The sequence below is a fragment of the Ptychodera flava genome, chromosome 8 (genome assembly GCF_041260155.1).
Source record: "Ptychodera flava strain L36383 chromosome 8, AS_Pfla_20210202, whole genome shotgun sequence".
Taxonomy (NCBI): domain Eukaryota; kingdom Metazoa; phylum Hemichordata; class Enteropneusta; family Ptychoderidae; genus Ptychodera; species Ptychodera flava.
Window position 1 is genome coordinate 18,639,472 of NC_091935.1, and position 21,173 is coordinate 18,660,644.

Below are 21,173 nucleotides of genomic sequence, written 5' to 3' on the forward strand. Positions count from 1 at the left end.
TCATCGCTCAAACTATGAAACTCCGAAAAATAGTACTAGGCAAAAGCCTTAAAATTAATTCGGACACCAACAAAACCAAACAGAATAAAACCACCTCAGGATTTCAACAAATAAAGTCGTAAAATGTGACTACGCTACATCGTGAGACACAAACAATCGCAACAACACCAATTCAAAGAAAAGTCAAATTGGACTCCACGAACAACAAAAAACAAAAACTTGAAAGCTATCTGAAGCTGCTAAACTCGCACTTCTAGAGATACCGTTTCAAAGAAAGAAAACAAACATGTCGCGTGCTAAAAGAATCGCCATTAAGCAGCTTGCAAACAATGACAAATTTGGAAAAAAAACCTTCGACAAGGGTCGGGTTTTCGTCATTGTCAACACAAACGATTACGTACTCGAATGCGAAAGGCATTACGCAACACTCAGTATTATACACAACAAGCCAGAACAAACAGTAAACAAAGTAAACGAACTATTAATAAAATGTACGAGAACAAGCACATCAACCAGGATACTTGTAAGTATCTTGATCAAATAAACATAAAATCCGTACCCGCAGTGGTACTTATTGCCTAAAAATTCACAAACCTCCGCAAAAATCTAAAAGACACACCAGTCAAAACAAAATTTACCGAAGTAAAGAAACATAGAACAAACAAACCGAACCACCAAACGGACTCACAACGTGACCAAAAATTAATATACTTGCCTCGCTAATCGAAAAGCAAGACCACTAAAATGCAAAAAAAAAAATTTTCACAAACAAAACTAAGGAAAGAATCTACACTGCGACTGATGAGAAACCACACTCGGGTTTCGAAACGCAAGCGTCAAAGGGCGACTCTATCAACTTTTGTAACAACATAGGTCCGGCTGCGTCTCGCCATAAGCTTTCCCCACACAAACAAAACATTACCGTACACACTAATCCAAACTTCTCTACAAATATCCAAAGCGAAACAAACATTTTTATTAACACACACAATCGGATAAGAATGTAGGAACACATTTTCGAAACGAATCAAACACAAACTCGACACAAAAACATTTAGGATAGTTAGGTTGGGAGCCTCTTTCACATTTTTTACATCTCGCTATACTGTCTATGATTCTAAAAATAAAGTCATCTGCCACTTTTTCTGTATACGCGGTTTGGCAAAACTCATCTCTTCAATCGAAAGTCGGGTGATTCCATGGTTCTTTGGGGCACTTAAGTGTACGTCGCGACGTTTTATTCGAAATTATTTATTTCTTCTAGGGCAAATGCACGTAATTCATGCTGTTGGAAATACTGGCCGCTCATAAACAAGACAATAAACTCAATATAGCTGTACTTTACTTTTATTGTCAAAGTACCACCGACACCCACAAAAAACCAAATGGTTCAGTCCAGGTATTTGCAACTCTGCCATCCGACTGGTCAACAGGAAATCAACCATAGGTGTCTTTTGGCACGCGTATACGCCAGTCACCTAGGCGACGGTAATCTGCACCACTTATCACCATCGGGAAGGTACTCCTCCCCCTATACCACTGGCGATCCCACCCTCAAGGCACTGCGTCATTCGACCAAGCATTGTTATTGTAATTTCCTGCATAAAATTAACAGCGAGGTCAACCGGTCAAATCCTCTTGGGATTTCCTGGCATGTAAAATCACGATTAAAATTAAAATGATTCGCACCATACCATTTCGTCCCGATGCCATTTCTCACCAAAACATCTTCGCAACAAAAACATTCTCGTACCAAAATTATTTCCATCCTGGCTTAATGCGTTCGAAATCATTTCGCTACCAAAAACAACGGCACCTCTCCTCAAACTATCGCTATCGGTAAAGCTGAAAATTACCAACCACTACCATCGAGTTTTGCATCACCTTTCTATCATCCCGGACTAAAGTCTTGAAGGGTACACATTTCGAGAAAATGACTCACGCGATTCTGCGCAAGGAACCAGAGTTGTAGCACTTAAGTAGTTTGTCTTTCTCTGTTTTCTAATCTACCGTTTGTGATTCTATGCGAGAATAAGTGGTTCGGGGTTGCCAAGATGTCCTGACACTTGAATGTTTCTAAGTTGCAGGTAAAAATTACAAACCGCTGTGATACATCGTCGTATCTATATTTAGGGTGAGTTGGTAGTATTGTGATGACACTATACTTAGGAGGAAGTAGTAGTTTTAGTACGAGATGGTAATTGAGGCGAATTGGCTTGGGACGAGGTAGTACTTGGGACGAGGTGGTCGTCGTACGAAATCTTTTTGGGACGAACTTGTGTGAGGCGGCCTGGTTTTGTTACGAAGTGTCTGGACCCTTCCCTTTTACATAACAGGTACATACAGCGTAGAGTCTACTGACAACGTAAACAATAATTTTCTTTCGAAACTTTGATAACAGTTATCATTGATAATATTCCGACCACTGGAATTACGTTATCACTACCGAAGTTGTAAATCAGGTTAACGTTCTCAAACAGACTCACAAACCTGAAGACCGCACAGGTATGTAGCCACATGATTTCAAGGTTCTCAAGACACTCGTGGTAGAAGTTTTATTGTTATACCAAAGGTATGGTCAAATCGTTTGACAAGGACATGAACTTACAGCTCAAATGAGCGTCAAATAGAACTCAATTCCTTTGCCACAGGCAAATGCATTTTGCTTAACTGTACGCCGGACTGAAACTCTCTATACACGGTGTGCTTAAACGATAGTGAACGAACTTTTTACCGTTTTAGTAGCTATGAGAGAAGGTACGATTCTCATAGTGTATGTATGATTGCGATTTCAAATGTGTAAGTACATGTCAGTGCACAAAGTAAACCAATGGAGAAGGACGTAATCGTTATTTATGAACGCCAAGCTGTATATTCTTTTAGATAAAGCTGTATATTCTTTATCTAAAACATTTTTAGAGATGCAGTGAGTATCATATTATTTTTCCTGGTTCGGCGTGAATTAATAGAAGTATTGTGAATAAAATGTTCCTTCCAACATATCCATAAAGAGTCAGCTAATTAGCGTAATAATGACAATTATGGGATTGTACGTCGTCCACAACGGAACACATCTGTTGAAATAATATCAGCGACCAACATTTGAACAAAACATGTGTTAAAATGTGTTGACTAAGGTTAAGAACCTGACTTATCTCTTGATGATAGAATAGACGGTCGTTTGTTCGAGATGCCGCAGTCGTCCGATCATAGTGACGATTAATAGCAAGTTTCCTACAGGTGCGAAAATCGAAGTTCATTATCTGATAAGAGAAATTAACTCTGTATTGGAATAGCTACGTAACCTTTTTTTTTATTTTCTAGCTGTTACCCGGTATGAGTTGTATATTTTGCACCGTGAAGAAGTACGTTAATTCAGTTGAGGACAGTATTTACACCTCGAAGGACTTTAGATCACTACATGACCATGTTAAACAGTCTAAAACAGACATTTGAGAACATAGTACATTTAAGAGGTTTTTAAAATTTATTACGGGAGTATCAGTCTGACGGAAAAATAAGTATGAATACTGTGCAAGCTCAACACAATCCATTGCAAATCTGCCTTATTATGTGGTCTCGTGACTTTGCTGGTTTGCCAATTCTCATTGATTAAATCTTGATTAAGCTCTTGAGTCAGTAGTGACGATTTAGTACTTGTTGTAAATGAAACGCCGAATCTGCGGTACTGCGATACTAATTGAGGACCATCCTTATTGATATTTATGACTTTGGGATTCTTTTATATTCAATTCATTTCTATGTTATGAGTTAAGAAACGTCTGTGAGAATTACATGAATCCATTTGCGATTGAAGAAATACCATTCACTCAGCAGCATTCATTTACTATGGGGAGGAGTTTGAGAATTAAAGGCGGAAGTTGACTGTTTATATTTTGCGGAAGGAAGATGACAGACTTTGTGATGACGAAATATTGATATCATACCAGGCAAAAATTATATCCAAATGTCAATTATGGTGTATGTAACGAAGAACGGGCATTTCTGTTTTGACTCCTTAAACCCGGAAGTATCAAAAAGTAAAAATAGTACCGTTTTAAATAATAGCCGAACATGTCCCTGTGAGACTATGATAACATTTCACGGTTTTCCTTTATGAAAGTGGCATTATACTTGCTTCCCTGACATATTAATTCAGTATATTCCACGAGCGAAATTGTCTTCAGATACATTTCCTCACGTCACAATAAATATAGAACAGGCATTTATGTTACGACTCTCTGAACCCAGAAGTATCAAAAAAACTTTTACATTACATTCAGACGTATGCTTGTGCGACTATGATGAAACGTTGTGGTTATTCGTTATGAAAATGTTGTTACAAATGCCTTTCTAACATATTCATTGGGCACATTCCACCGGCGAAAATCAGATTCGCCAGATCATTCCTCCCATTACAATAAGAATTCAGCTGCATATGGAACAGGCATGTATGTTAAGACATCCTAAACCCGGAAGTATAAAAACAAATGAAAAACACCGTTTTACTTAATATTCGATCGTATCCTCGATGTGCGACTATAATAAAACATTTTCTTTGTAGAAGTGAGATTACAGATGCCTTCCTGACATTTTACTTGAGTATATTCCACTAGGGAAATTATCATCATGGTCGTCAGATACATTTTCTCACTTCACATTAAGAATCCAGCTACATGAAGTTTCCAATTGCAGGAATGACGGAAGTCACTCCAAGTACAGTGTCACTACAACATCTCGCCAAGGCATAACCTTTAAAGTGACCCGTACCTCAAATTTAAAACGATGCAACTCCCAGTTCAACAGAACAATTAGTTCTCCACTCTGTCAGAATTAACCCTTTCGTACCTCGAAGAGCTGTATGGCGTCTTGTTAGCCAAAATAGACACGTCCTTTTAGCAAATTACTCAACAAATACAGTCTCGATTTCATAATAAACAAACGACAGTATTCTAACTGTACACATGAATATCAGAGTTTTGGGTGAACGTACCTGTCAATGAAACTGTGAGGCACAAAATCAACCAACGTTGAAGGACATACATTCTTGATGGTTGCAGTGTAAGCCTTGCGTGTGACGGTGTCTAGGGAATTATGGGAAAACGTTTGAGTAGGTGTACGCTATTAGCCTTTTACATACGTCGAAACTTATTCACGACGTTTACGATTTAGTAATTTTGGCAAAAGATACGTGTTTTTTCAGGTTCTCATCTTTTACTACACTAAGCCTTCTGAAATATATCTCAAAACAAAGAGATTAATTCTTGGTCACATGAGGAAGTGGAGATCGGTCATGATATGCCAAGATGGTTTCCAATTGTTATAAAAATAGCCTCTTCAAAAGCTTCGCCCAATTGAAAGAGACCATTGAAATGAAAAGTAGGTCACGCTGCTACGCCTAGGCTTGCCTTTAAGGCAAATGACCGGGTCAACATTCAAGAGACCACTAGACGGCGCCAGAAAGAATCTATTGTCCAATATACCCTACTTCCAGCTCTATAAATAAATGTACAGGAGAGACAGAATTAAACACACTCTTAAAAAAAATCAATCATATTTGACTTCGTTGCGTTTCCTTCATTCCAACCGTTAATGGTATTTCAAAAATACAATGTAAACCATGCACAAAAAGACGACATTATGAGGTGGACTTTAAAGCACTGATTACTTGGTAGTCACTTGCAATTCATGTCAGAAATCGATAAGTAACCGCGTACAGCAACCATAACATAGCGACGACACGTACATGTTGATATGCCACGCAACCGGTGCTTTTTTGCTTTCAGAATTTTTGATTTTTGGCGGTATGACCAACGCATATCAGACTAGGGTGTAGTAGGGAAACATTAATTGCATTCTCAAACGAGTTGCCCGGCAAAATTAGCCAAAGCGAGTGTACGTAGAAGCTTTGGAAACTACTTCCTGGTTAAATGTAAGAAATTCAGTGCTAGAAAACGGAAAAGCCTTACACAAGATGGATATTCAAAAGCCTTAAATTGTGTGTTTGTATGTGTGATACCTCTTTTGTCTTCGATATCTCTCAGACTTCTCCATCAAATGTCACGTAATTTGGTACATGTACATGGCATCTTCAAGGGTGAAACTAGATCTGTTTAGGTTTTGGAAGCTAAATTAACGCAATAATTCAAAGTTTAATGTGTTAAAAGCGTTCATTTATAATAAAGCATTCTGTAAAATTTATGCTTTCGTTTCTTCGATACATTGTCGAAATATATGGTCAAGTAAAGCGTTTCTTTGGTATTTCTCCTTTGCCGTTTTGGCGACAACGTGAATGGTTAGTTTAATTCAAGTCACTAGTTCATCATGACAATGTTCATCATGACTAGTTCATCATTGGAAAATAAACTTTGCTGATTTCAGACTTAGCAAGAATTTTGCACTTTTTCAGAAGCCCTCTTTAAAGAGATAAGCTGACTTTTAGCTCGACGATTATAATGTTTTGGTTTTTTTCATTATAGACGATGTCCTTGCCCATAATCTTTTCGACATAGGTCATTATTTGGCCAATACTAACGTAAATTTGAACTCAAAGAAATTTGTAGGAAATGAGGAGTAAATCATTCTCGGAAATCAGAACAATACAATAATTCTAACATGTAAATTGTAAATAGGTCTCTATACTATTCGAGTTCCACGACCTACAGCTCCATCCATCGAGGGCATTTTTGGCACCATGTACGTTTGTACTTACTAGCGCTTTAATTGTATGAAACAGCGTGCCTCATGCGTTTATACTTCCAACTTAGCAAGTTCATATTCCATAAATGGAGACTTAACCCACATCACATAAATACAAACTCACTGAAGTTGTAAAGATTGGAGTTGTTTACGAGTCCTTGGCGTCCACCAATCGGAAAAATATTATTTCCGTATCATCCACCTCAATTACAAAATTCTAAGCAATGTCTCACTCCACCGAAAATATTATCTATTTATTACTTTTCCAGAAAACCACCTTTTCTTTAAAAGCAGTACCTACTGTACGAAATGTAAATCCAACAGAATGTTACCACAGTCCACACCCCTTACTATCCCCTTGCCAAGTTAAATTCTTAATAAAATACTTAACAACTCACGTGGATTACTTCTGTCATACCACATTTTAATTAATATTAAGGAGTAATAGAATGATGTACCGAGGACCTTGACTACAAATAGTGTACAGATCACAATGCAAAGTCTGTCAAGTTTTGTAAAATGGAAACCTTTAACTTGAAACAGAGAAGTGAATCAGTAATAAGCCAGCGTATATTGTAGGACAATAAGTTATCTTCCAGTTCCCCTTTAAGCGGCAGCGGATTGATTATACACAATTGAAAATTGTTTTCTGTAATTTGTCGTCGTGATCGAGTTTGACAATGATAGTATGACTCATCTAGGTCGCGACTCCAGCTGCTTTTGTGTTTAGTTCTATTTATGAAATAATGATAAGCGTATTTCTGATTTGTGTTACCTAAAGTCCGAAATCTATCGACAGTCACCTCAATCCCTGTTCTTGTCACAAACCATCCAACACAAAGTCAAGTCACACTAATGTCAAACTAATCAAAAGGACGGATGAAACAAGTGTGCAGGGTAATAATAACATCAAAACCGAGAGAGAAATATACTGAAGATTTAAAACTCAAGTTTACCAATGTAGAAACACTCATAGGTAATGATCCTTCTTAAGATATTAGAAATATTATTAAAGGAGTTAAAATATAGCTACAGTTCGACCTGCATCACTCAATTGAAAATAGTATCAATAGAACCACAGCAAGCTGGTATGAGTTTATTGCAAAATCACAAAGTATTTTGTTGACGTTGAAATAACTAACTCCAAGAGATCTCATATCACTAAGATTGTAAATAACAATAGTATGAAAATTGCGAATTTCAAAACTATTTGAGTGAGTGAAAGAAGGCTTTTATTCCGATTTCAAGACAATTGATTTACCTAAGTTAAGTGAACATGAGGGAAAATGCCAACAGGGTTTGACCGGTTAAGAAGGGCTTGACTACGCGGTTTCTGCGTAGTGAAGCTTCTTTACGTATTCATGGTGACCCCTGGCCAGCTGTCAATACCTTTGGGGCTTTTGTCTTTTGGCCTGCTTTGCATATGCGTCGTTGGACACGACCTGCCAATCACCCAGGTAGTCAATTAAACTATTAATTGACTGTTTACCGACCCAATTAACACTATCCAGCAGTATCAGTCATATTTTAATCGCGTGGCCCGGGTGGGCACAACGTAGGAACGCGTGTATTTCTATGTGTACGTTTCACTTGTGGTGTTGTTTGTACCATCGTGCGTTTGAAGTCCTTTCACCTACAGCATTACCTTCAAGGTGACAGGCTTACTATTAATGTTCAGTATCATTGCACCGAGTTCTGCCCACGGTGAAAACCACCTGTTTTGCCTACTAATTACTGCCAGTCGCTGCCCGTCCTGAATGTAGCCTATCTATAGCTACAGTAATCACATAAATCATTTATCAGTTTTGATAAATACTCCTAAATTGTAAGTTTGATCAAAATCGAGACCACATTCAAGGGCTATGCAGACTGTCCATGTACGCACACACAGTGACAAGAAGGCGGCAAACACCTACTCACCAAGCACATCGAATCGGCGAAAAGAAGCATAAAAAAGCTAGGCTCATCGCCAAAACAAACGCGCCAAGCGCTAACAAAAACCCATACCAAGCGGCCCTTTTCAGGGCCACCAAATAATCCAAAAAGAGAACTACCAAAAAATACGATAAAATGACATAGAACACACAAACACTTAAAAGAAATAACAAAAATCGTACACATAACAAACAATTGAAACACAACATTTAATACAAAATAAACAATCACAGTAATGTAACAGAAAACATGACCGTGGAAATAAATCAGCTATTTCCAAAGAAAAGCCGACAACAACATGAAATTCAACAACAGCCTACCATCGCTCAAACTATGAAACTCCGAAAATAATACTAGGCAAAAGCCTTAAATTCATTCGGACACCAAAAAAACCAAAAAGAATAAAACCACCTCAGGATTTCAACAAATAAAGTCGTATAATGTGACTACGCTACATCGTGAGACACAAACAATCGCAACACACAATTCAAAGAAAAGTCAAATTGGACTCCACGAACAACAAAAAAACAAAAACTTGAAAGCTATCTGAAGCTTCTAAACTCGCACTTCTAGAGATACCCTTTCAAACAAGGAAACAAAACATGTCGCGTGCCAAAAGAATCGAGATAAACCAGCTTGCAAACAGTGGACAAATTTTTTGGAAAATAACCCTTTGACAAGGGTCGGTTTTTTGTTATTGTCAACACAAACGATTATGTACTCGAATGCGAAAGGCAATTACGTAACACTCAGTATTATACACAACAAGCCAGAACAAACAGTTGTTATGTAGGTCATTTCCCCACACTCATCATGACCTGAGTTCAATTAGTCTAGAACATTCCCAAGGTCACTGCCCTTGATGACCTCACAACCTTGAATTCAATTAGTCATGTTTGGAATGTTCTGGAAAGTTGATTAGTTGTGTAAGGGAGATAATTTTAGAACAGTAATTAGCATGTCAATAAAAGTTCTAGATTGTTCTTATATGCCTTTATAAAAGGGACGTGCACAGCTTCCAGTCAGACTTTTGGGATCGTGTCTCTTGTGTGTTACTAAACTCCAGCAGTAGTCATTCTCAAGACTTTTCAAGACCTTCTCTGCCAACGCTGGATTTATACTGTGGACTTTGTGCAACTTCAAGCCTGCAAGCCAAAGGACTGTTCATTCATCCAATGACTGTTACAACTCTGAGACTGGAGCTTTGCCGTCCCAGCTGAGATAAGTAGTCTGTACACTTTTAAAGCTTGTACTCTATCCCTGACTTAGCAATTAGTTTTATTTTCGTAATAAATTTGTTTAAACGTTAACTGCTGAGTTCACCCTTTTGTTCGTTTTCTCTGCACGTAACAAAATTGGGGGCTTGTCCGGGATCCGAATATTTTGAGCCGTTTGACAACATTTGCCTGCCTTTTCAAAACTACTGTATACTGTGAACTCAGCAAAATTCAATCATGGCGGAATTCAAGCCAGACGAATTTATGGATGACCTTGATCAGGACGCATTTGATTCCCTCAAAAAAGACAACCTCATTGCACTGGCCAATTTCCTTAAAGTAGATGTCAAAAGATCTATGCGCAAGCGGGAAATACAGTACCACATTGCAAAACATTTAGTTAATTTAGGCCAATTTGAGGAATCCACCTTGAAAGATTATGAGCCCGAGTCTACCTTTGAACTAAGAAAATTAGAATTAGAAATGCAGACAAATTTGGAGATCAAGAAACTAGAATTACAAATGGAAAAAGAGAGACAGGCATTAGAAAAAGAAAAATACAAATGCAATTACAAATGGAAGAAAGACAGAGAGAGAAGATAGGCAGGAAGATTAGAAATGGAAGAAAGACAGAAAGAGAGGGAATTGGAAATGAAAGAAAAAGAATTACAAATGGAAGAAAGACAAAGGAGAGAAAGAAAGAGAGGAAAAGAAAAGGAAAGAGAATTAGCAGAACACCGACTGCAGTTAGAAATGAGACGTTTAGAGCTTGGACAGTCAGGAAAATTCTTCCCTTCAGACAAGTTTGACATCACTAAGCATTTCAGGTTAGTTCCCCCTTTCCAAGAAAAGGATGTTGATAAATATTTCCTTCATTTTGAGAAAATTGCTCAGAGTCTGAATTGGCCTAAGGAGTCCTGGTCTATGCTTTTGCAGAGTGCTTTGGTGGGTAAAGCCAGAGAAATTTACATTCAGTTGTCAGTAGAGCAGGCTTCAGATTATGATTCTGTGAAGGAATTAATTCTCAAGGGCTATGAGTTGGTGCCTGAAGCTTACCGTCAGAAATTTAGGGATTGTGAGAAGGTGAAGGATCAAACTTATGTTGAATTTGCTCGAACAAAAGAACAACTGTTTGACCGTTGGTGCTCTTCGGAAAAGGTCAGTCAGAATTATGACAAATTACGACAGCTTGTTTTGATTGAGGAATTTAAAAGGTGCATCCGGAGTGACATCAAAACATTTATCAATGAACAAAAGGCAGATACATTAGAGGTTGCTGCACGTTTGGCCGATGATTATTCATTGACCCACAAATCTTCATTTCTCAGCAAACCATCCCAGTCCTTTTCATACAGAAACAATGCAGGTAAATTTAACTCCTCCTTTTCATCCAAGAATTTCTCAAAGGAGAGTAGGAAATCAAATGACAGCAGTTCACACAGTTCAAGTAACACTCCCACATCATCAGATCCCAAGTCTCAATCTCCTTCTGACAAACAGTTTGGTACACTTTCTTGTAATTATTGTAAGAAAGACGGCCATTTAATGTCAGAGTGTTTCAAGTTGAAAAGAAAACGTGAAGGTCAAAGTGGTCAAAGTGGATCTAAGCCCACCGGCTTTATTTCTTCATCAACTCAATTAGAGTCTAATAATGTGTGCAACACATTTTCTGAGGTTAAACCCTCTTATCCCCAATTAATGAGGTCAAGGTCAATTCTTCTCAAGATAGCATTATGGGTATTTTCGAACCATTTATTCATGATGGTTTTATATCACTTTCTAGTGATTTTTCTTCTGCTACCCCTGTCAAAATTCTAAGAGATACCGGGGCTTCCCAGTCTCTTTTGTTGGCAGATACCCTGCCGTTTTCTGAAAAGTCATTTTCAGGTTCTAAAGTTCTTATTAAGGGGGTAGATTGTAATGACTACATTCCTGTTCCTCTCCATAATGTCTATTTGTCTTCGGACTTTGTTTCTGGACCTGTGGCTTTAGGTATTAGGCCTTTTTTGCCTTTTGAAGGGATTCACCTTCTTCTTGGAAACGACCTTGCTGGGGACAAGGTCATTACTAATCCACTTGTGACTGATAATCCTACTTTAGATCAGGATCCAGAGCCAATTGAACAAGAGATACCCGATTTATTTCCTTCGTGTGCAATTACTCGAGCCATGTCAAAGAAAACTTCCGAGAATCAAAATACTCTCAAGAATAATGTCACAGATGTTGACTTAAATGACACCTTTCTCAGTCAGGTGTTTGACACGGATCATTCCGTTATCCCTCGTGGATTTGAAACTTCCAGTAAAACTTCTGCTGACCAAAGTCAGACATTTTCTAGATCAAATCTCATTGCAGAACAACACAAAGACCCAGATATTTTGTCTTTGTTTGACAGGGTAGATGATGAAGGTAAAACTTCAGATAGCTCTGTTTCCTATTATACAAAATCTGGTATTCTCATGCGTAAATGGAGACCTCCAGACGTTTTGGTTGATGACGATTGGGCAATAAAACATCAAATTGTGGTTCCAAAGCCCTACCGTGCTGAAATATTGCGCCTGGCCCATGAAACCCCTGGGCTGGTCACTTAGGAGTCAGGAAAACTTATCATAAAATTCTCAGTCACTTTTATTGGCCTAATCTCAGGCAGGATGTAGCACATTTCTGTAAAACTTGTCACACATGTCAAATGGTAGGAAAGCCAAATCAGACCATTCCAAAGGCCCCTTTACAACCAATTCCTGCATTTCAAGAACCATTTAGTAGGATACTAATAGACTGTGTTGGGCCCCTACCAAAAACAAGATCAGGAAATGAGTACATGTTGACAATTATGTGTACATCAACTCGGTTCCCAGAAGCCATACCACTGAGAAATTTAAAGACAAAGACTATAGTGAAAGCTTTAGTCAAATTTTTCACTTTATTCGGCCTCCCTAATTGTGTCCAGTCCGATCAAGGCTCCAACTTTATGTCTGGTATTTTTCAACAAGTAATGGATCAGCTAGGCGCTAAACAGTATAGGGCATCCGCCTATCACCCAGAAAGTCAGGGTGCTCTTGAGCGATTTCATCAAAAACATGATGAGGACCTACTGTTTTGACACAGAGAAGCAGTGGGATGAAGGAATTCATTTTCTGCTCTTTGCTGTTAGAGAGTCAATTCAGGAGTCTCTTGGTTTTAGCCCATTTGAGCTTGTATTTGGACATACAGTCCGTGGCCCACTTAAGCTCGTTAAAGAGAAATTCCTATCAGACGATGATGATTGTCTGAATATTTTGCAATATGTGTCAGATTTTCGTACAAAACTCTCTAAAGCATGTGAATTAGCCAGAGAAAATCTTGAGTCATCTCAGCAGTCAATGAAAACCAAATACGATAAAAACACCTCAAAACGGAAGTTTGAACCAGGTCAAAAAGTTCTTGTTCTACTTCCGGTTCCTGGCAAACCACTCCATGCTCGTTACTTTGGGCCATATCTAATTGATAAGAAATTGAGTGATTTAAATTACATCATAACAACACCTGACAGGCGAAAACAAAAACAGCTATGTCACATAAATATGCTTAAGCCATATTTTGATAGGGATAATCCTACTATAACTCAGCCTGTCAGTGCAGTCAGTTCAAACCATTATGAAGATAGTGATACTGAAACTGACTTGAGTGAAAATACTCTAAACTCAAAGCTGGGCTCGGTCAAGCTTCAGAACTCAGAAATCCTGGAGAAGCTGGAGTCTACAAAGTTGGCACACCTCCAGCCAGAACAACAACAACAGGTGAAAGAACTGCTCCATGAATATAAACACCTGTTTAAAGATGTTCCAACAAGGACGAACGTCATCTATCACGACGTTGATGTTGGGGACAGTAAGCCTGTAAAACAACATCCATACAGACTGAATCCAACAAAAGCGAAATATCTCCAGGAAGAAGTCAAATACCTGCTGGACAATGACTTTATTGAACCCAGTAAAAGTAACTGGAGTTCGCCGTGCATACTTGTTCCCAAATCAGATCACAGTTATCGTATGTGCACGGACTTTAGGAAGGTCAACACTTTAACAAAGACAGACACTTTCCCAATCCCAAGGATTGATGACTGCATCGACCGAGTGGGAAAAGCCAAGTATGTGACGAAATTTGACCTACTGAAGGGATTTTGGCAAGTCCCTCTGACGGATCGTGCTCGTGAAATATCCGCCTTTGTTACACCAGACGGATTGTTCCAGTACAAGGTGATGCCATTCGGAATGAAGAACTCTCCGGCAACGTTCCAACGGATGATCAACGACGTCATATCCGGGCTAGACGGGTGTGCAGCTTACGTTGACGACGTCATTCTGTATGGTGACACCTGGGAGGAACACATCAAGCTCATGCGGAAGTTCTTTGAGAGACTGAGTAAAGCAATGTTGACTGTCAACCTTGCCAAATCTGAGTTTGTATGGGCAAGGGTAACTTACCTCGGACATACTGTAGGACAGGGTGAGGTAAAACCTGTTGATGCCAAATCAGTGCCATTTCAAGTTTTCCCATACCAAACTGCAAACGACAACTGATGCGCTTTCTCGGTATGGCTGGTTACTACAGAAAATTCTGTCCAAATTTCTCCACAATTACTGAGCCTTTGACTAACTTACTTAAAAAGAAGGTAAAGTTCGTTTGGTCAGAGCAATGCCAACAGGCATTTGATACACTTAAAGCCATACTGCAAAGTGCTCCAGTGTTGTCTGCACCAGATTTCACTTTGCCATTCAAATTAGCCGTGGACGCTAGTGATACGGCTGCTGGTGCTGTTTTATTGCAAGAGGATAGTCATGGTGTAGATCATCCTGTTTGCTATTTTTCACGCAAATTTAACAAATCCCAGAGAAACTACTCTACAATTGAAAAAGAGTGTTTATCTTTGATATTAGCTTTACAGCATTTTGAAGTTTATGTTACTTCTTCAAATCAGCCAATAGTGGTTTATATTGATCACAACCCTCTTGTTTTTCTGCAGAAATTTAAAGGCAAAAATCAGAGATTGCTAAGATGGAGTCTAATGTTACAGGAGTTTAATCTTGATATTAGACATATCAAAGGCAGAGACAATTTAATTGCAGACTGTCTCTCTCGTATTTAGAGTTTATTGTTGTTCACTTTCAAGAAATTTTACTTTAGAGTAAAACAAAATGTGAGTACTTAAATCCTTTTCAAGAGTACATTTGCAAAAGAAAGATTTTTCTTTGAAAAATTTTCTTTTTTTTTGAAGAGGGGGTGTGTTATGTAGGTCATTTCCCCCACACTCATCATGACCTGAGTTCAATTAGTCTAGAACATTCCCAAGGTCACTGCCCTTGATGACCTCACAACCTTGAATTCAATTAGTCATGTTTGGAATGTTCTGGAAAGTTGATTAGTTGTGTAAGGGAGATAATTTTAGAACAGTAATTAGCATGTCAATAAAAGTTCTAGATTGTTCTTATATGCCTTTATAAAAGGGACGTGCACAGCTTCCAGTCAGACTTTTGGGATCGTGTCTCTTGTGTGTTACTAAACTCCAGCAGTAGTCATTCTCAAGACTTTTCAAGACCTTCTCTGCCAACGCTGGATTTATACTGTGGACTTTGTGCAACTTCAAGCCTGCAAGCCAAAGGACTGTTCATTCATCCAACTGACTGTTACAACTCTGAGACTGGAGCTTTGCGTCCCAGCTGAGATAAGTAGTCTGTACACTTTTAAGCTTGTACTCTATCCTGACTTAGCAATTAGTTTTATTTTCGTAATAAATTTTGTTTAAAACGTTAACTGCTGAGTTCACCCTTTTGTTCGTTTTCTCTGCACGTAACACAGTAAACAAAGTAAACGAACTATTAATGAAAATGTACGAGAACAAGCACATCAACCAGGATACTTGTAAGTATCTTGATCCAATAAACATAAAATCCGTACCCGCAGTGGTACTTATTGCCTAAAAATTCACAAACCTCCGCAAAAATCTAAAAGACACACCAGTCAAAACAAAATTTACCGAAGTAAAGAAATATAGAACAAACAAACCGAACCACCAAACGGACTCACAAGGTGACCAAAATTAATATACTTGCCTCGCTAATCGGAAAGCAAGACCACTAAAATGCATTAAAATAAATTTCACAACACAAACTAAGGAAAGAATCTACACTGCGACTGATGAGAAACCACACTCGGGTTTCGAAACGCAAGCGTCAAAGGGCGACTCTATCAACTTTTGTAACAACATAGGTCCGGCTGCGTCTCGCCATAAGCTTTCCCCACACAAACAAAACATTACCGTACACACTAATCCAAACTTCTCTACAAATATCCAAAGCGAAACAAACATTTCATTAATACAAACAATCGGATAAGAATGTAGGAACACATTTTCGAAACGAATCAAACACAAACTCGACACAAAAACATTTAGGATAGTTAGGTGGGGAGCCTGTTTCACATTTTTTACATCTCGCTATACTGTCTATGATTCTAAAAATAAAGTCATCTGCCACTTTTTCTGTATACGCGGTTTGGCAAAACTCATCTCTTCAATCGAAAGTCGGGCGATTTCATGGTTCTTTGGGGCACTTAAGTGTACGTCGAGCTTAAGGAATGTAGTTACATTCGCGATGTTTTATTCGAAAATTATTTATTTCTTCAAGGGCAAATGCACATAATTTATGCTGTTGGAAATACTGGCCGCTCATAAACAAGACAATAAACTCAATATATGTGCATCTTTACTTATATTGTCAAAGTACCACCGACACCCACAAAAAACCAAATGGTTCAGTCCAAGTATTTGCAACTCTGCCATACGACTGGTCAACAGGAAATCAACCATAGGTGTCTTTTGGCACGCGTATACGCCAGTCACCTAGGCGACGGTAATCTGCACCACTTATCACCATCGGGAAGGTACTCCTCCCCATATACCACTGGCGATCCCACCCTCAAGGCACTGCGTCATTCGACCAAGCATTGTTATTGTAATTTCCTGCATAAAATTAACAGCGAGGTCAACCGGTCAAAATGTCTTGGCATTTTCTGGCATGAGAGACAGTGAGCAGTGTGAGGGGTTCATCACTGTCTAAAGAAACACTTCGATAAAACACCAGGAAAGGATTGCCTCTCTGTGGAATCATGTATTAGATTTTGACCCCTTTTTGGCTTGTACATGGTCGGTGTACGTGAACGCTGCTTATTGTAAAAATTGATCTTGCCAACAGCCAATGACAAGGTGTAATTCCCCTTATTGAAATTGAAGGTAAATAACACTCAAAAATGAAGACAATATTGTGCGAAATGCTGCGTCAAATTATAAGATAAAATCTTGTCAAAATTATGAATGAAACCCTGTGCTTTCACAAAGGGACGTCAAAAAAGAGACTGAATCAATATAATTAAAGGTATTATTAATGGATTGCAATGGAAGTGGATTATGAAAACGGGTTAAATTTGATAACTTACTGAGGTCGTTCATATACAAAGCCCAGGAAGTCATGTGTTTGGGCCCTTCCCTCCCCGATTGAAACCATCGTATTCTGATCAGATCCTTTGAGTTGTGTCGGAAATCGTGGTCCTGCTAAGGGGTTAATTGAATTAGAAATTGGCGTCCTTCTGTGTAACCTTTATCCCTGGCACTCTTTTTTTCTGACAAGTGACTAGGCATTCACGTTCTTAACAAAGTTATCGAGAATTCCGCATTTGCGGACTGCTTTTTGAATCGAATGGGGCATCAACCTAAAACATGCTTTCCCCGCGTCTAGGAGGCATCTTGTCTTTCCATAAATCGTAGTAAAACTGAAGCAATGTGGCTTTGCAGACGGATTCATAGGCAACTTATTGATATGAACTGGCCTGGTACATCGAATAGTAATATCGACATTCTTTTTTTTCTAATGACGATGATATTGTCTATCGATACCGTTAGTAGAGTAAAATCTTCGAATTGTATTTTTAGCCTGTGGCGATCCAGAAGACTCGCCTTAATTGGGAAAGTCCAAATAATCAAAACAGAGCCTGTCTCTAATTTCCTTTATATGTCCCATATCCAAACAATTCTATGGTATGACTCATGGCTTCATATTTTAATGGTCCTGACCAGATGAGTAGAAATTCATTGATTGGTGATAACAAATAGGGGGATCAGGTATGATCGAATTTAAATGCCTTATATACGCCTCTCAAGGTCTCATGGATAAAGCACTACGTGGTGATGGCAATAATCACCCATGGAAGGGTTTTCTGAAATCTCGCTTACGACTAGTTGTTGACACTTCGTTGTAATTTTTGTTTAAAATATTTACCAATTCGTGTGCCAAACTCCTATGAAAATGATGTATATTTTTTATTGCGATCGACCCTTTACGTTATTTGGTATTATCTAGAATAAAGTTTGAACTTTCTATGTGCATGGAAACATTCAATACAATGAGGATAACAATGAATGTCACCTTCACTATCAGGTGTTTGATTTGCTGTCATAATCAAGCCAATCAGTTATAGTCAGCTAGTCTCATTTGCTGTCTTTCTCCTATATCCCACATAAACATTCAACGTTTTGAACACTACGGTACATTCTAACGTCGTATTGGGTCCCAGGACCGATTTGCTAAAAAGGTTAACCCTGCTAGTAGTAGACGGTCGGTCTTCTTCGAACCTTTGGTTCACAGTGTACTTTGTACACCTTACCGTATACCCTCCTCTTAAGTGAACAAAACATTTGCTCTTCCCTTCTCTTCTGGTATTATCAAATAGTTGACTGTATGATGTTTCGGTAATATTGCAGCGACACCAAATGACAATTTCTCAAAATGCGTCTTGAATCACAAGCTTTTCCGTGTTTTTTATCACAAAGTCAAATATATTATTGTCGATTTGAGCTGTACTTCAACAAGGGAAATGTTTTCATGAGTCTTGACGTTTGCCAGTTTTAAAAAGAATATTCTATTAAATGTCTATCTGAAAGGCGATATAAATCCGACGGTCATAGGGATAACAGTCGTTAAAAACGTGTTCTGAGATAATGGCAAAACTTGCAAACAAGCAGGATCTATCGTGATAATTGGATCTCGTGTGACAGATGAATTCAGTTTAATGACTTGCAACCCCAGTATCCGCCTAGAGCTATTGATCATTGCACATTCTATTCAGCCGTGCCTTCGATCACGTTTCACCAGTATGGAATTTCGTGTCTAAAGTCTTTTTGGTTGCAACATATCACGCCTTAAATGCTTGAAGGTTAATGTTAACTAGACTCTCCGTAATCGCTCCTGGGTCTCTGACTTGAAGAAGCGATCATAAATGAAATCGCATTGAGTACCGTTCGCCATGTAGATAGAATAAAGTGTCGAATTTGTAATTTACTATGACACGGCCATGTCATAATTTCTATTGCGTGATAGTAGCTTTCTGTCTCTTCAAATGTAGCTTGAACAAGCATAGAGCCTTTGCTTATTGTTTGTTAACATTTTAATCGTACACTCAAAAAGACTGATGATTTTCACAGGCACATGATAGCACTGACAAAATCTAGGGAAAGATATCGCAATCTACATCTAATCAAAGATACAAAAGTTTTGTAAAGAAGGTACATCGAAGACCCGTTTCGTGATGCTGACAAATAGCAACTGAAAAAAACCCATACAATTTGTAGGTCAGAAAATTGACGGATAAACTGCTAATAACGTACAGATTGTGGTAGATATTTAACACGTGGTATCAAGGGGGCACATTGTAAATACTAAAATACCAAGATTTCTGCTCCTACCTGCTCTTAAGTGACAAAAGTATATTCCAGATACAGAGTACAATTTCATAAACAATCCGAAAACTGACAACTGATTGTTGATAAATATTTTCTTGAAAATCTGTAATCTGTCCGATCGCTAATATTCTCTAACACTTAGTTTTAAATTTGACAATGTTTATGCTATTTTAAAATAAATGGGACCGTGAGAAACCGATCATTACGTGTACACATGAAGGAACGAACATTAGTGTCAATGTGCACACTGTTTGAGCTATGGCGCTGACAATAGCTTTGCACTGTCGTTAAGCTCTACCGTTTCGGTATACAATGTTGCATTTTTGGCATGCAAGTTCGAGGTTTACTTGATGTCTTTACCAACCAAAATAGACAACCATTTTACTCAAAGCTGCTGCTTAGAAAAGCTACGCTAGAGACGTACCAATAATTGTACCTTTGTATACCAACATTTGTTACTGAGATCTCCCGTCATGCTATTCACAGTGAAGCAGCAGTTCTCGGGATGATAGCTTCGGCGGTGCTTCCTTCATGTGCAGATGCCGTCAACGATGCGGTCGTCTGAGTGTGTCCTGCTCTTTCATCAACGAACGAAACCGTCGCCGTTACACCCATGTTACCTTCTCTTACGGTCATTGAAGTGGTTTGGACGGCCGGCCTTTCACTCTCTTCGAAACTAGTAACATTACCGCGGAATAGTTTTCCCGTCAGTAACTCTATGCAGGCGACACGGAAATTCTTGTTGCAACCCCCATAAAGGATCGGGTTGAGGCAACCGGCAATATGTAAACCTGGGTACATTATGATGTACACCTCGTCCGGTTGCGGTATTCTCAACCACATGTACGTATTAGCGATGATAATATACGGTAGGTAACCAAAGGTTATCATAAAGAATACTACCAGCAGAATTTTCAACATCCTGACTTCCTGAGCGTTTGGTCCAGCGTGTGTATCGCCGATATGACCAGGGTAGGCTTGGACACGACGGCGGCTTTTGCGCACTGCGAAGAAAATAAGGACGTAGAAGATAACAGTGACTAAACTTGGAATATACAATGTTAAAGCAGAGTCGAGTTCACCGATGTAAGCACGACAACGGAACAGCATTGGGGAATACTTCGAGTGCGTTGGCATGTTTACGGCATGAAATGCCAGCGGAAACCCCCAGGAGAACAGAAGGCCAAGTGTAACAGTTAGCTTGTTAGTGATTCGAGGGTACACGTTATGGTGAGCGATGTAAACATATCGATTGATGGCGATGCATGCTGCGAGCAGTAAAGATGTGCTCATCAATGCCGGGTGGAGGATATTGTGAAGAACGCACATGTTGCGTCCGAATATCCAGCCACGGCGAAAATGCAAATCCACCGAGAATGACGAGACGAAGATAGCAGCAACGATGTCTGTCAAACTAAGGTTGACGAGGAAGGCATTTGCCAGTGTTCGCAGCTTCTTCTTCAAAGTAAATACACCAATGAAGACGATGTTGCCAACAAGAGTGACAATAGCAATAAGCATCTCTAAAACAGCGGTCAGTTGCGTTGTCC

The 21,173-nt window shown here is 38.9% G+C and overlaps 2 protein-coding genes across 3 annotated transcripts in view; both read right to left on the minus strand.

Annotated features, from left to right (window-relative positions):
• Window positions 1-5,239, minus strand: part of LOC139138716 (angiopoietin-1 receptor-like) — a 60,680-nt gene extending 55,441 nt beyond the window's left edge. The window contains exon 1 of one of the 2 annotated variants that reach the window (XM_070707223.1): window positions 4,994-5,239. The gene's annotated coding sequence lies outside the window, so the exon portion shown is untranslated. The remainder of the gene's footprint in view (window positions 1-4,993) is intronic. The other variant, XM_070707222.1, reaches the window with a different exon arrangement.
• A 14,864-nt stretch (window positions 5,240-20,103) lies between these two features.
• LOC139139548 (melatonin receptor type 1A-like) lies at window positions 20,104-20,760 on the minus strand. Its single transcript, XM_070708460.1, has one exon. It carries the CDS (start codon window positions 20,758-20,760, stop codon window positions 20,104-20,106), a length of 657 nt encoding a protein of 218 aa, XP_070564561.1.
• Window positions 20,761-21,173: the final 413 nt, after the last annotated feature.

What these genes read in the sequence shown, in the direction of transcription:
- LOC139139548 (XM_070708460.1), bottom strand. Translation starts at nt 20,760, where the DNA reads ATGCCAACGCACTCGAAGTATTCCCCAATGCTGTTCCGTTGTCGTGCT.